Genomic DNA, 14644 nt, shown 5'->3' with positions numbered 1-14644 from the left:
GAGTAAGTACTAGCATGTGTCCGTATGTTCAAATAATGCCAAACGTGAAGTAACCCCAAAGCAATGTTTAGTCTACGACTTGCATGCTAAGTCAAACATTCCTGGGGCCCAATTCTTATCAGGGGGTCTTTGGAAAGAATAAACATGGATAAATTGGTCTGAAGCAGCTGATAAGCACAGGGGTTAATACGAAGGACACTGCCCTTTGAGGGAACATCTCTTTTTGTTAACGACTTTCAAGTTATTCATACAAAAAATAGATTTTTTTTCTGTCCCGCCTCTGAAAACAATGCTCGACATGCATGTTGAAATTTCAGAATTAAATTTTCGCAAAAAACAAGGATCGATACTTCACATGAATCCTGAGTAACCGTGAAAAAATATATCTATTCAAACGTAAAAAAGGAGAAACGTCCCTTCATCTGAACAGCATTCCCGTCACATTTGCTATGCTTTTAAACACAGACGGACTTTACAGAGAAGATTCAACGATTGGCAACTCAGCGTTCCTGAAGAGGAAAGGGAGGGGGGAAAAACACAACAAATGAAATGAAAGAATGAAAACTACCTTACAAACAACAAAGGCAAACCAAAAAAATGCAGGAAAGTGATCAACATGAATAAAAAGCATCCAAAACGATGCAGAAGTCAGGTCATTTTTCAGTCAAAAAATGTCAGCATTTCCACTTGTCCTAGTGACTCTGTTCAGTAATACAGTGTTTTATGTCACCAGCATGATTTGGGGACTGCACATACAGTGCAGCGTACACAGCCCATTTTCTGGACCACAAGAAAAATAAAAACAAACTATATATATATATATATATATATATATATATATATATATATATATATATATATATATATATATATATATATATATATATATATATATATATTTAAAGTTCAGACAGGCACATTTTGAGTTATGCTTCCTGACACTGAGCCTGAAAAGGCATCAGTTGGAGTCTTTTTATAGGTTTTTGAACTGTTCGCTTTGGTAACGGGTGTCAATTATGTCATTGTCTCTCTTTTTTTCCCAGAGTCTTTTTCGTGTCCTATTTGACTTCAGTACCTACGGGAGAGATAAGAGCTCTATGTTGAAGGCAGCATCCCAGCCAGGTAACCATGGATGGCACGATTCTCGCCTGCCAGTTTTCTTCTCTGTTTTAATCTCATAACACGATTCTGCGTCTTCAAAGCTCTGTTCGTTCTCCGCTGATTCTCCATGGGGTGAAAGTGCATAGGAGTGGGGTTCCCATCAAAGGGTCCTCTCACAGTAGTAAGGCCTTTTTTAACACAATGTGAACTGCATTAGCTTCAGAGTGTCGGCACAGTGACGAATTTCAGCATGAGGAGATCCACTAGGGTCTTCCTCTGGGTGTCAATGTGTGTGTTTGTGTAGGGGAAGGAGAGGGAGTTTAAGCCCCACAATGAGCTTCATTTCTTAACCTTCTCCTCTTGCTACTGCCTTTCCTCCTCCTCTGCCTCTTCTTGAATGACCTGAATGTCATCGGAGGAAGAGGTGGATGGAGGAAGGCCGGGGCTCTCGGTTTGCTGCTGCTGTTGCTGCTGCTGAGTCTCCAGCTCTTTGGACTTCTCCTCTTCTTCGATGGTCTTCTTCCATACCTTGTGGTTCTCTGTTAAATGCTGCATGATGTTGCAGAACAACCGACGTTGACCCTTCCTCCTCTCTGTAATGAAAACATAAAATTAGTGTGACATCTAAAAAGGGCCTCTCGTTATTGCAGATTCTACCAGGGCTATGTAAACTTATGATCAGCATTGGTGAAAAAGCTAGTTTTAAAAATAATGTGTTACAATATTGTTACAATAACTTGCTAAAAAATAACCAATAGATTTACTTAGCTACTTTTTATGGAAAATATTGCACTTATGTTATACTATACTTTTGTGTTACTTGTTCTAACCTGGGCTGGTGATAAAAAGCAAAAGTTCTATTTTTGGCAAAAAGCACTTTCACACCAAAACTGAAATGAAAATGAAGCAAATGCATGTTCTCTCCTAAAAGTAGAAGAGACACAAACAAACTGGATTGCAGAACAATAGGACACAGAAGAAAACACTATTACCTAAGCAATAAAAACAAATGTTTGCAAATTTGATGTCTAACTAAAACAATTTTTGCTTATTGGTACGGTTGAATTGGATCATTGAATGTCAACAGCAGGCTGATAATTTGACTAACTATGTTAAGTATTTTGTATTATTTATAATATTTAATTACTGCAGGTTTGCATGATATTCTGAGTTTGTATTTGACTGTTTTTATCTGTTTTTGTGCAAGTGAGATGAGTAAATGCTTGCTCACATTTAGACTAGAACTACAATAAACGTAGTGTTTACACAGCGCCTCTGCTCTTATTCCTGATTTCTCTCAATGTGGGGACAGAAGTGCTGTCAGTCAACAAATGGGAAAACAATGTAACTTGCATCTCTTATATGAATAAGTCACTTTTTGGCAACTTGATTCTATGCTCCGTAAATTAATTTGGCATGGTAAACAACCCAGGCTTAAATGTGAAAGACTGTAGCGTGCAAACCATAATATAATAGGGGTTTAACGCCCCCGAATTTTGAATTGTACCATAGGGCCTTTCAATTAAAATGCATTTAAATTTGGCTCAACCCACTTTCCAGGGGTCCTTGGAGAGAGATAGAGGAGAGCTTAGCAAGCAAATAGAGGTTACAAGATATTCTGTTCTCTGGGTTGAACAGCAAACAATGTATTAAAGCATTTGGTCCAATAATTGCCAACACAACAGTTGCCTTTAAACTGATGGAAAAATGCATTCATCAGTTTCATATTTGGCACACCCATACACCTACCTGGTATAATAATAATAATAATACTTATTTAATAATTGCAAGAATTTTCTCCAGAGACTAGACACAGAGAGGCATTTATATGCTGAAAGACATTTTTGGTCCTAAGTGTATGTCAACCTTTCAAGAACTGTGTGAGCAGTATGGAACAGAACCCTCTTCGCTCTTTTGGATCTGCACCACAGGTCGGCTGTAAAGCCCTACAGGGTGCCTTGGGGGAACTACTCACCACATATCTGATTATTGCTTGGTTTGACATGTCCCCTAGAAGACACTTGATCTCATAGATGTACGAGAGATGTGTATGTAGATGTGTATGTAGATGCGTCTCATAAGCATACATGGGAATGAGACCTTGAACTAGAGGAGGGAACCATGGATTGAGGAAGAGTACGGAGGAACATTTTCATCTCATCTAGGAATCCTGATCACCAAATGATTCATTATAACTTCTGTCACAGAACATATTGGACCCCACTTAAAAGATATTGTATTAGAACCTCCTTTAAACTCTTCTGTGATAAATGTTCTGACCAACAGGATGGATCTTTTCTTCATATGATGTGGGAATGTGAAAAGCTTACAAAAATTACAAAAGGTCTGCCTTACCTTATCAAAAACTATTGACTTTTCTATACTGGTGAACCCCTCTGTATTACAATTAAATGGTGATTCTATGTTACCCTTCTTTAAACAGCACAAATGGTTTGGCTTGCTAGTCTGACAAATTGCACAATACAGGTCAATACTGGTCGACAAAACTCTGGGCCATTATAATGCTGGAAATATCCACGGCTCGGGCTAAATTTTGCACAAATCTCTACATTAAAGATCTGGACTATATCAGCTGAGAAGATTTACAAGTATATTGTAGATAATAATGACCAGGACTTAAGAGTAAATACCCTACCACCTTAATTTTGTAATTTCAAAATTCCTGTGACTTGTAATGCATTACCCCAACACTGCTTATGAGCAAAAGTGTATAGCCTTACTTGGTTCAAGATCCTCGTCCAGCTCTTCATCTTCTGTTTCAATGTCTTCCGTCTCCTCTTCATCATCAGAGCCTTCCTCATCAATCCAGTATCCCGGCAACAGGCCTGCAGCATCATAGGAGTTACAAAGAGGCCCAACGATGTGTGTGATAAAAGACTCCTGCAGCTTCGCCAACTGTGGTGCCGAGCGGTCCATGAAAGGACTGATGGGTAACCCTAGATTGGCTTCCTCATCACCCTATAAAGGCAGAAATGCAAAAATGCACAAATGTTGAACTCATGTTGCCGCAGTAAAAGCTGTGAACATTATCTAAAGTGAATAGGACATACCTGCTCATAAAACTCATTGACGATACCCTCTGTCCATTTGAGGTGAAGGCTGCGGTCTTTGGCTGGCCCATTGATATCTGCCAGCTTAATGCACACTTGGCACACTAACAACCTGTCATTTTCATTAGTCCAGTCGATGCCTGGACTATTCACATCATTAACCTGAAAAAAGAAACCTATAAATCAGAGGATTGACCACAAGAAAGCACCATTTTCTGCAGTAGGCAGGTTATTAAGATTTGTTTAAAAAAATACAGTAATAAGGTCATATTGTGAAAAATGAGTACCATTTAAAATAATTGTTTTCTATTTGAATATATTTTAAAATATTTTAAATGAATTTTCAGCAGCCATTAATCCAGTTGTCAGTGTCACATGAAATCTTGCTTTTATGCAGATTAAGTGCTCAAGAAAAATGTCTTACTATAAACAATATTAAAAAGTTGTTACTTAATATTTTGTGTAAACCATGTTACACTACCATTTAAAAGCTTGGATAAAAAAATGTATACTTTATTCAGCAAGGATGCATTAAATTGATCAAAAGTGACATTAAAGACATTTCAACTGTCACGTAATATTTATATTTAAAGAAATGCTTTTATTTCGAACTTTCATCAAAGTATACAGGAAAAAATGCATTATGCATTCCACAAAATATTAATAGGCAAAAACGTTTTTTCAACATTGATAATAAGAAGAACTGCTATTAATTGAGCTCCCAAAATAATTGATAATAATTAAGTACAAGTCAGTTCATGTTGATTTTTCCTGTTTTTGACAGTCCATGGCCATAGCTCAATTTACACTACTGACTAGAGGTGCATGATGTACAGTGTAGTAGCCATAGCATTATAACCCAAAAATAAATACCAATACCAAAAGTGGAATAACAGTTTTTTTTATTAACAGGTAGTTTTCATTCTACTAGTTTAGGCTTTTCCAATGACAGATGGCTATCTGATCTGTATGATGATTTTACCATTAGGATTAAGATTTGGTCTGATCACCTTTATATATTCTACATTTTTAAGTTAATTAGTTAGCTGCTACAGTTAAAACAGTTTAAAATGCAAAACATAAATGTATTTATTGGTATTGTGGAATCAGTGAACATATTGGTGCAGCCCTACTACCGACCTTGGAATTAAATTCTGCTAGAAAGTCAAAGTGCTTCTTCAGGTCTGTAGCGAGGATGGCCTCGATCACTAGGAACCGAAAGCGCTTAAACTCAACATGATCCAAGCTGCACAGGAAGTTGAATTCGGGCCGGGAAAGAAACAGGCTCCAGGCAGAGGCTGCATGGTGGTTCTCCAAAACTGAACGGTCATTATATAACACCGCCTGTGTGAGAGAGTGAGAGTGTGTGTGTGTGTGTGTGTGTGTGTGTGTGTGTGTGTGTGTGTGTGTGTGTGTGTGTGTGTGTGTGTGTGTGTAGAAATGAAAACAGGGAAAGAAAGAGAGAAGAAGAGAGAAACAGTGTGCATGAGTCAAGAAGTTCCATGCTCTGATTACAGCATCACAGGCTTCTGATAAAAAATGGGCTGGCTTCACTTCTAGACACAACAGTGTGAAGACTAGATCGATAGCCAAAACTGTGTTCATGAGCTATTCAGAACTAAATTAAACCTTATTTATATTTTGGGGCATTGTTCTTTACTAACCTGAGGAGCATTAGTGGCTACAAGAAAGGCATTTGTGCGACCAGGGTGATCATAGTCATGCATAGCAGCTGCTACATATAGTGCCATGAGTTCCAGCGCAGGGACATTCCAGGCCAGACAGCCATAACTGTCATCCGAAAACGAGGAACTTTTGGATGTGGCATATGCCACCCTACCTGGGGAAATTCCACTGTCCGAATCTAATAAAAAACAAAGAGTGACCATGTAAAACCAGTGATGAAACATGATTACAGGTGACAGTCCATTTCAAAATCATTACAGTATCCTAAATACCCCCCTAGTTGACACACACAGCTTGTTTTGATTTAAAAATTTGAATTAGCTGATAATACACATTTTGAGTGATGAAAAATTATCAAGTGATCAGCCAATAATAATAATAATAAACTAAAATCTATTTCTTTAATGTTGTAAGTGAATTTAAACAATAACAACATTACAATATACAAGCAATGTAAATTCAAATCTAATATAGAGCAATGGAAACTATGTGAATATAATACTATATATAAACTATATGAAATATGTTCAGCAAATGAAAAATAAAAACACCTGCCAAAAAAGAAACAGGTCAGTTTAGAGATGTTTTAAGATTTTGTATATATATATATATATATATATTAATGCATATTTTCTGTGCTACAAATACAAATTTGGGGTGCACAAGCCTGAAAACATCACTAACATAATAAGAGAATGAAACACCGCCAAGAGGCTGCAATGAAGCAAACCAAATCATACTCCTCCATCTCTTTCCCAAAGATTTTGGAATATTTTAGAAGCCTGTACTTGAGCCAGCTAGTGAAGTCACTGGTCTCAGTGTGATTCAACACCTCTGCCTGCCAGAGATGGCTGCTGCATGGAACAGCAGCAGAGTGAGTCAGAGTGAACTCCATTTGAGAAATTACAAGGGCCATCAGCAAACTTAAAATAAGCCTTAAACATGCTGAGCCAGCAGCCACCTCAGATCTCAATCGCAACAGACAATCTCTTATCGGACAGCATTTGCGCCTCTGCCTGGAATAACGAAGACCAAGGAGCGGTGACGGCCTCTAATTTATTTCAGGAGCTATGCTAAATATAATTAGAGACATGACTGAGAATACAGATGCTCTAACCTGAATATGTCCATCATGTACTGTATATTAAAGTTTTATCCAGTACCTTATCCAAGGGCACAATGATGGTAGACCATGAATCGGCTATTGTGGGATTTGAACCTACAACCGTTCAGATACCAGTCCACTATACCACCCCGCTTCAGTAATGCCCATATATCTCAAAGTTTCTTGATGGCAAAACTACAATAGAGTATGAGAGCACAGATGTACCGGTATCACTTCCTGTGACATGCTCATTATGGATCTGCTGAAAGCCTGGGATTGGCCGGGTGGTAAGATACCACACTGCATGAAGGACGTCTGTGGCATGGACACGGTTGTGATCTGAGTGGAGAACACATAAAATAACACATTAACACTTCGCTGTAAACATTTCGGAACATTCTCAGTCTCACATGACACAAAATTGCAATGTGGCCCAATTTGAGAAATACTGGAACAATTCTGACCCAGTTTTCAAGTTTAACTTCAACAATATATATCATTTTTTATTCTCACAGGGGATATCACGATAGCCGTTCTCCAGAGCGCAAAAGTACGTCATGAATTCCCGCACAGGGATTTTGAAGATTTCGAACAGACCCGTGTCCTGGAACAAAGTGTACGCCACCTGAGAGAATGTAACAAACAGAACTTCATTAAGACAAGACAAGCAGTGAGCCATCGTGTCCCTGCAGATTCATGTTTATTGGCACGGAGTACTGAGAGAGACCTCTAGCATTACATTCAGCTAAATCTATGAAATGCCATTCACACCAGTTCATACAATAAAAGTGTATTTATCTACACGAGAATGGTTTTAATTAGCTAAAAGAGTACCGTGTTTTCCAAGTCGTGAAAAAACTGACTAATATCACAAACTTCACTAAAGTTGATTTCCAGAAATTAGGAATTTCATTAGCTTCATCATGTCAAGAGGATATTTTAATGCTGGACTTAATACTTGGAGTTAAAGCACTAACATAGCTGAGAATCCTGCCAGTCTTTCCTCCTGTAATGTCCATCAGCTCAAAGATCTGGAAGTTCCAGGTGTTGATCTTTTCCATGAGTGCTTCATGCTCCACCAGCATAGAGTCCAACCTGAACTCCTCGTCTCCCTGCCAGAGATCAATCATAGTCAGCAGACAGAAGGTAAAAGGTTTTGCAGTAATCTCAGCTAGTCATGCCTGGCCACTTTTCCAGAGATAACAACAAAAATATTTTACTAAGTCAGCTAAACTGATGTGGTCCTCACACACTCTTAACGTAGACCCCTTTGGGCAGAACAATAAACCAAGAGTTTGAGGAGAGATCCACTCTAGAGCCACAGCCATAAATCCAGCAACCACATAACAATGCAAAAGCATGGGAATGCAAATAAGCACTCTGCTTCTAAACTCCACTAGGCTTGTTCAACAGCTGGCCACTTTAACAACTGCCAGATTGGCCAATAAAAGGAGCAGGAGAGCGGTAGATTCGAGATGAGGGCATTTCAGGTTACGTGAAAGAAAAGCTCTTCTCTTGTGGGGCTTTCTGAGGCAAAACAGCACTTCATAAATTAAAATTACTTGTCCACAAGCAACACTGGAGATTGATTTCAGTTCCTGAGGCAATGTTTTAGACATTCATATAATGAAACCATTTGGGGATTAAGTGTAATTCAGCATGTGTGCGCTCTACCTCAGGGTCCAATGAGTACTGCTCTGTACTGGAGGTCTGTTCCTCTTCCTCGGGCTGGCTATTTAGCTTTTCCCCCGCTATGTCTGGACTCTTTTCCTCCTGAGACTCGGCCTCCGTGCTCTCCTCTCGGATCAGGTTTTCCCCCCCATAATCTACTCCTTCAGCTAAGAAAGCAAGCAAAAGCATATTTTTGAGGATGGACTCAGAAATGAATCTTTTGTGAGAAACAATGTTTGTTATACAGCTTAATAACTTTACCTGAGCGTGTTCTTTGCATCTCATTGACTGCTGGGTGATGACCCTCACCCACCTCCACACTTGCCACACCTTTCAGCATCTGTCGGCCACAACTAAAAAAAATACAATGAATTAGTTCTCTTTGTAAGGTACAGCTTAATTGGTCTATTCCTCTGAGAGAAGAGGAAAAGGGTTCTAGAAGTTAAAGTACCTAGTGCACAAGGGGGTCGAGACAGGACCTCGATACTGTTGCTGGAAATCAGGTGAGCTCAGTGTGTAGCCCAGCGGTTTGTGCAAGTTGACGCTGGGCTTGGTGAGGAAATCAGCAGTGTCTGGGAACTCCACAGGAGAGCGTGTGACCAGAGAAGAGCCAGGAGCAGCAGGGGAATTATGACTCGGGGAACTGACAGGACTCAGGCTGGGAGATGCACCTATATACAGGGATGCAAATGGGTGAGGTAGAGAGCATGGATAGAGAAAACATTCTGTGAGGTCAGGAAACTTTTTTTAAATTTATATATATATATATATTTTTTTTTTAATTTATATATTGTATACATTTACTTTTCATTCTCATTTCAAGACACTATTAAGTATCTTTGCACTAATTCTAACAGGTAAGAGGTAAAGTTTTTGTGTCTTATGCAAGGCAAACCAACCCTTCATAAAACACAAAAAAGGATTCAATAGATGTGGGAGTTGAATACATAAACAAAACAAAAACGAGACGACAACAACCAGATAAAATGTATGTTGGAAATCATCTTTCTGTATTAACTGTATCTTTCTGTATCTGTATTCTGTATTAACTCTCAAAACTGAGAACTGAAGATCCCACTGGTTACAAATGCATCAATATAGGATACTTTGTACACCAAGTTAAACCCTATATGTGATGTTTAGCCACCAGAATATCAAGGGCCCACTTATTTTGTTGTGCTGCATGCCTCAGCTTTGCCCATGTTTCTTCGACCCATTTCTTTTATTACCTTGTAATGCCACTCTTCACAAAACAAGAAAAAAAAATCAGCCTGAACGGATTGAATTCTGTCATGATTACCTCACCCTTATTTTGTTCCAAACCTGTATGAGTTTCTTTCTTTTGTTGCTCTAAAAATAAGATATTTTGAATATTGTTGGCAATCAGGCAGTTGACGGTAGCCATTGATCTACTATGGAAGTCAACTATCTGATTACCAACAATCTTCAAAATATCTTCTCTATAGTGGAACAACATAAGGGTGAGTAAATTATGATAGGGTTGTCATTTTGGGTCCCTTAGTCCCTTTATCCCTTAGTCAAGGTGGTCTAATTGTTCAGAGATTGCTAACAGTCTGTAAAGGTCTCATTAACATACTGAAACATACTGAAATTCTTGAAAAAGAAATATTGGCAATATTCTATTATTAATGCTTGTCAGTCGAGTTAAAAAAGTGTGGTGTAATCAACATAGTGTACATGTAGCCATTTTGTTGTCCTGCGACAAGAAAACAAGTAGAAAGGCCCTCATGCAAGTGTGTTTATGTCATTATACATATATGAACCTTGAAAAATAGGGTTGATTTTTGTTATACTTTTTACTTAAGGGTTAAGGGTTAAGTCTTTAGATCAAATTATCTGTAGAATACATAAATGCACACTATACATTATAATATAAAATAAAAAATAAAATAAATAAAACGTGAATAAAATGTGTGTTGTATACTACATTTATTTTTAACATCTATTAGGATATCCTTGTTTTGTTATTTGCCAAAATAAGGAGATAGCTGTTGCAGTAAAACTATTTAAATCAGCCTAACTAATCTCTTTTTCATTTTTTCACAAATATTATATGAAGGGAAGGTTATTTCACTCTTGACTGCTGACCTGGTCGTCTGGGTACAGTGTGGCCGTAGGAGAGGGTGACGGAGGATGATCTCTGTTTAGGAATAGTCAGCAGGTTGCTGTTGGGCCCATTAGAAACATAACTCGGGCTGTAAGGTAAAAAAGAAGAAGAATATAAATCCTATATTTAGGGCCAGTTCTAATTTCGAAGGAAAATCTGTGCAATTAATCTTAACATTGCAAAATGTGTTAGAAACAAAGGTGAGATTACTACATTTTCATTGAGAGCTGAAAAGACTGTTCATTTATTTATTCATTCATTTATTAATGAAATATTTAATAAAAAGGCTATGTGAGGGACAACTGGTGTCAATTTACTTTGACTTTCTTTTAGGGATTCTCAAACCAGTCAAGTCAACTTTATTTATATAGTGCTTTTACAATGACGATTGTTTCAAAGCAGCTTCACAGTGTTAAACAGGAAAATATTGCAACAAAATTTGATTCGGCTGTACAGTCATTCTGGAGAAAACGGTGACGTCATCAGCTCATTTCAATTTATCATACAAACCAGCTGCTGACAAATTCCTTTTTAACACTGCCACCTTGAGGACAAGCAGTAAAATTACAGAGAGCACATTGCCCTAATCAAATCTTAAAACTATTGCCTTATAAAAACATTTCATTACATTATAAATCATATTTGGGTATGACTACCAATCCACAGACACAAATGCAATTGTGTTCCTGTCCTCATCCACCCTAGAGGAGAACAGAGAGTGTAGTCGTGAGGCCTGACCTGCTGAGCTCAGAGTGAGATCTCTTTCCATTGGTGCGTTCCCAGCGTGAGGAAGCAGACTCCAGTGGGGGCAGAGAAGAAGAGGCTGAACTGCGCCTCAGCTGAGGGGTAGGGAGACTGTTCCTGCTGCTCAAACCCTGAAAGTACACAGCCGTTTTGTAAGAACTCAATAAGAAGACATAACTGTGATCAAAAGCACAACGGTAGTGGCTCATGGATTACTACCTGCAGGAATAGAACCAGCAACCATCCTAATGTCACATGGTATTGCTCACTAAGCCAAAGTCAAGGCGATATTTCAAAACACTCCTAAATTATTACTGTGAAAAATTACTACAATTTTAACAATATAATAAAAAAACAAAACATATATAATATTTTAAAAAAATTATATTTTAACTTACTCCAGTCTTCAGTGTCACATGTGACATAATAACATGGCATTTGACCAATTGTTGTTGACCTTCCTTAAAAACAAATTGTATACATCACATATTATTAAGTCACGTGACACTGAAGACTGGAGTAAATTAAAATGAATTAAAATAGAAAAATGTTTTATATTGTATTATATGTTTTTTATTTTTATTATATTGTTAAAATTGTAGTAATATTTCACCGTAATAATTTAGACCCTAAAACTATATATACACACACACGTGTATGTATGTATGTATGTATGTATGTATGTATGTATGTGTGTATGTATGTATGTATGTATGTATATGTGTGTGTATATATATATATATATATATATATATATATATATATATATATAATTATTTTTTGTACAGTATATCTGATCCGCATTGGTTTTCAACTGATATAAGAGATTTTTCAATTTATTGGTTTCAGTCAATACTAGATATGCAATGGCCGATATTTGTAATATAATTGTGCATATAAATGACCCATATTTTTTGATTTCCTTAGACTAAAATAATTGTTTTACATGCATTAACACTGTAACAATCTCATGATGAATATACATTTTTCATGGAGCACAATGTTGTTATGCCTTAAATTTAAAGCAACTGATTTTACTTTTGTAATTTATTTTGACAAAGGTGAACAGGAACTTATTGTTAATGTTCTTATTTATTAATTATAATCATTGTATGTTTAAATCTAAATATACAACAAATGGCCCTTGAGTAGCTTCAATATAGTAGCCAAATTATATTAGTGTCTACTTTTCCAAAAGTGTAGCTTGACCAGAACTACTTCAAATTATGTGTAACTTGTAGCTTGGCAAGAAAGAGTTTCAAAGTCTCTTCCCCAACACTGCTGCTCACCTACCTTCAGTGGCTTTCTCTCCCCTCTCTCTGAGGGGTCTTCTATCTCAGCACAGGGGTAGAAGCCAGGGAAGGGTGTGAAGGGGTTGACCCGTGGCCGGCAGGACCCAGAGAAAGCTCCCATGAGGCTGCTGATGCTGCGCAGTGAGGAGAGGACGTGGGGTGAAAGAGAATGGTCCACCAGTAGGTCTGAGACCAGGTTCCTGGCCTCGTTTATCACAGATAGATCCACGCCATTCCCACTCACTGCACCCTAAGCACACACAGAACACATATTACAATATCCACATAATGCAGCAATTTACCTCAAACTTATCTCTGTTTATGGGACTTATACTGCCTCCTTGCGGTCATTTATAGGTACAGTGGGATTTCAAACATAGACATTTGTATATTTTGGCAATGTTGTTTTTTTTTTTTTTTTCATAAAGCACCTTATCGCATTTAGGCTGCACATTTGATCAATTCATCAATTTAAACCAATGGGATCAATAGGTTTAAACAACAAGAACACCATCCCACTGCTCCAGACTTGCGCCAGTAGTAACTGAAGCAAAATATGACTCATTCTCAGAGACATCCATTTGATAAATCTAGCCAAGTAGCAGAGACAGTATTTGATGATATCCACTCAGCGGAGAAAAGGAACCGTTCATAATGATATTACAGGAAGAACTCTTGGTGTATCTATAAACTCAGCTAGTTTTAATCCATCTTCAGCCTTGTGCGCACATGCTGAGCTCATTTTATTGATTGTATTTAATTCAGGCCTACATAATTTTTTTTGAAAGGGTGGGGGGTGGTTCTGATGAAAGTAATAAAGTAGAGTGGCGGCACTGCTGCGACCTGCGTGTGTGTGCGTGCTCACATGTGTGTGGTAAAAGTGCACAGCGAGCACTTCCTCCAGGCTTTGACGTCATTTGGCAAGCTTTATGTGAGCCAGGATGAGGGTTATCCACTCGCAGGTCAGCCGCAGTAATGAGCGGCGGGCAGATGGAGGGGCTACAGGCCTCAGCATGCTAACAGGCTGTCCTCAGATGGACGATATAAGGGTCTTTCAGACAAAAAGAGAGTGAAAGGAGATGCTGGTCTGTACGTGACTGACTACACAGATTAGACTCTTATTTCTGATTTTACATGGGTGTTATTAAAGTATCATTGATGAGATACTATTTTAGTTTTAATTAATATTTTGAATTGGATTTTATGATTATATTTTCGGTTTTCATTGTAATTTCAATTAATTTTAAGTAATTTTGCTGTGCGTTTTTGAAGTTTTTATTTTATTTTAAGTATGTCTATGTAGTGTTTATTTTATTTTAAAAATGTTGAATGAAAATGGGAAATGTTGCCTTGCCAAATATTTGAAATATTGAAGTAATTCTTAATGGTTTTATTTTCTTAATTATAATTAATCATAATAATAACCCTGATGTACATAAAGCATTCTAAAATAAAATTTGTACACAAATAACAATTCAATAATTAATAATGTAATATACAAATATAATCTAATACAATATATGGTAACACTTTACATTAACCTTTCATTAGTTAACATCATTAGCTTCTTTAGTTACTGCTCTTTTACAGCACTTATTCGTCTTAGTTAATGTTAGTTACTAATACATTATTAAAATAAATTGTTGTATTTGTTAACATAAATTGATGCAAGCTGAATTTTTATTAACTAACATTGATGAAGATTAATAAATACTAACAAATGTGTTGCTCATGATTAGTTCATGTTAGCTAATACATTAACTAATGTTTAAAGATGAGATGAGGTGTATAATGACATGATTATTACCACATAAAGGTGGATGAGAACAAACCAAATGGCTTAAAC

At 37.2% G+C, this 14644-nt stretch overlaps 1 protein-coding gene across 1 annotated transcript in view; it reads right to left on the bottom strand.

The window, feature by feature from the left end:
* Positions 1-886: 886 nt before the first annotated feature.
* pde3b (phosphodiesterase 3B) overlaps positions 887-14644 on the bottom strand; it is a 58052-nt gene continuing 44294 nt past the window's right edge. Inside the window, exons 3-16 of the mRNA XM_067442878.1 lie at positions 12800-13048; positions 11501-11637; positions 10744-10850; positions 9086-9305; positions 8896-8987; positions 8638-8801; positions 7941-8075; positions 7477-7588; positions 7189-7302; positions 5837-6036; positions 5313-5516; positions 4173-4334; positions 3843-4080; positions 887-1694 (exon numbers count right to left, since the gene is read on the bottom strand). Of these exons, the coding sequence (XP_067298979.1) occupies positions 1465-1694; positions 3843-4080; positions 4173-4334; positions 5313-5516; positions 5837-6036; positions 7189-7302; positions 7477-7588; positions 7941-8075; positions 8638-8801; positions 8896-8987; positions 9086-9305; positions 10744-10850; positions 11501-11637; positions 12800-13048 (2364 nt within the window). The 3' untranslated portion in view covers positions 887-1464. The remainder of the gene's footprint in view (positions 1695-3842; positions 4081-4172; positions 4335-5312; positions 5517-5836; positions 6037-7188; positions 7303-7476; positions 7589-7940; positions 8076-8637; positions 8802-8895; positions 8988-9085; positions 9306-10743; positions 10851-11500; positions 11638-12799; positions 13049-14644) is intronic.

The sequence above is a fragment of the Pseudorasbora parva genome, chromosome 1 (genome assembly GCF_024679245.1).
Source record: "Pseudorasbora parva isolate DD20220531a chromosome 1, ASM2467924v1, whole genome shotgun sequence".
NCBI classification, from domain to species: Eukaryota; Metazoa; Chordata; class Actinopteri; order Cypriniformes; family Gobionidae; genus Pseudorasbora; species Pseudorasbora parva.
This window is presented reverse-complemented; position numbering and strand designations above follow the sequence as displayed.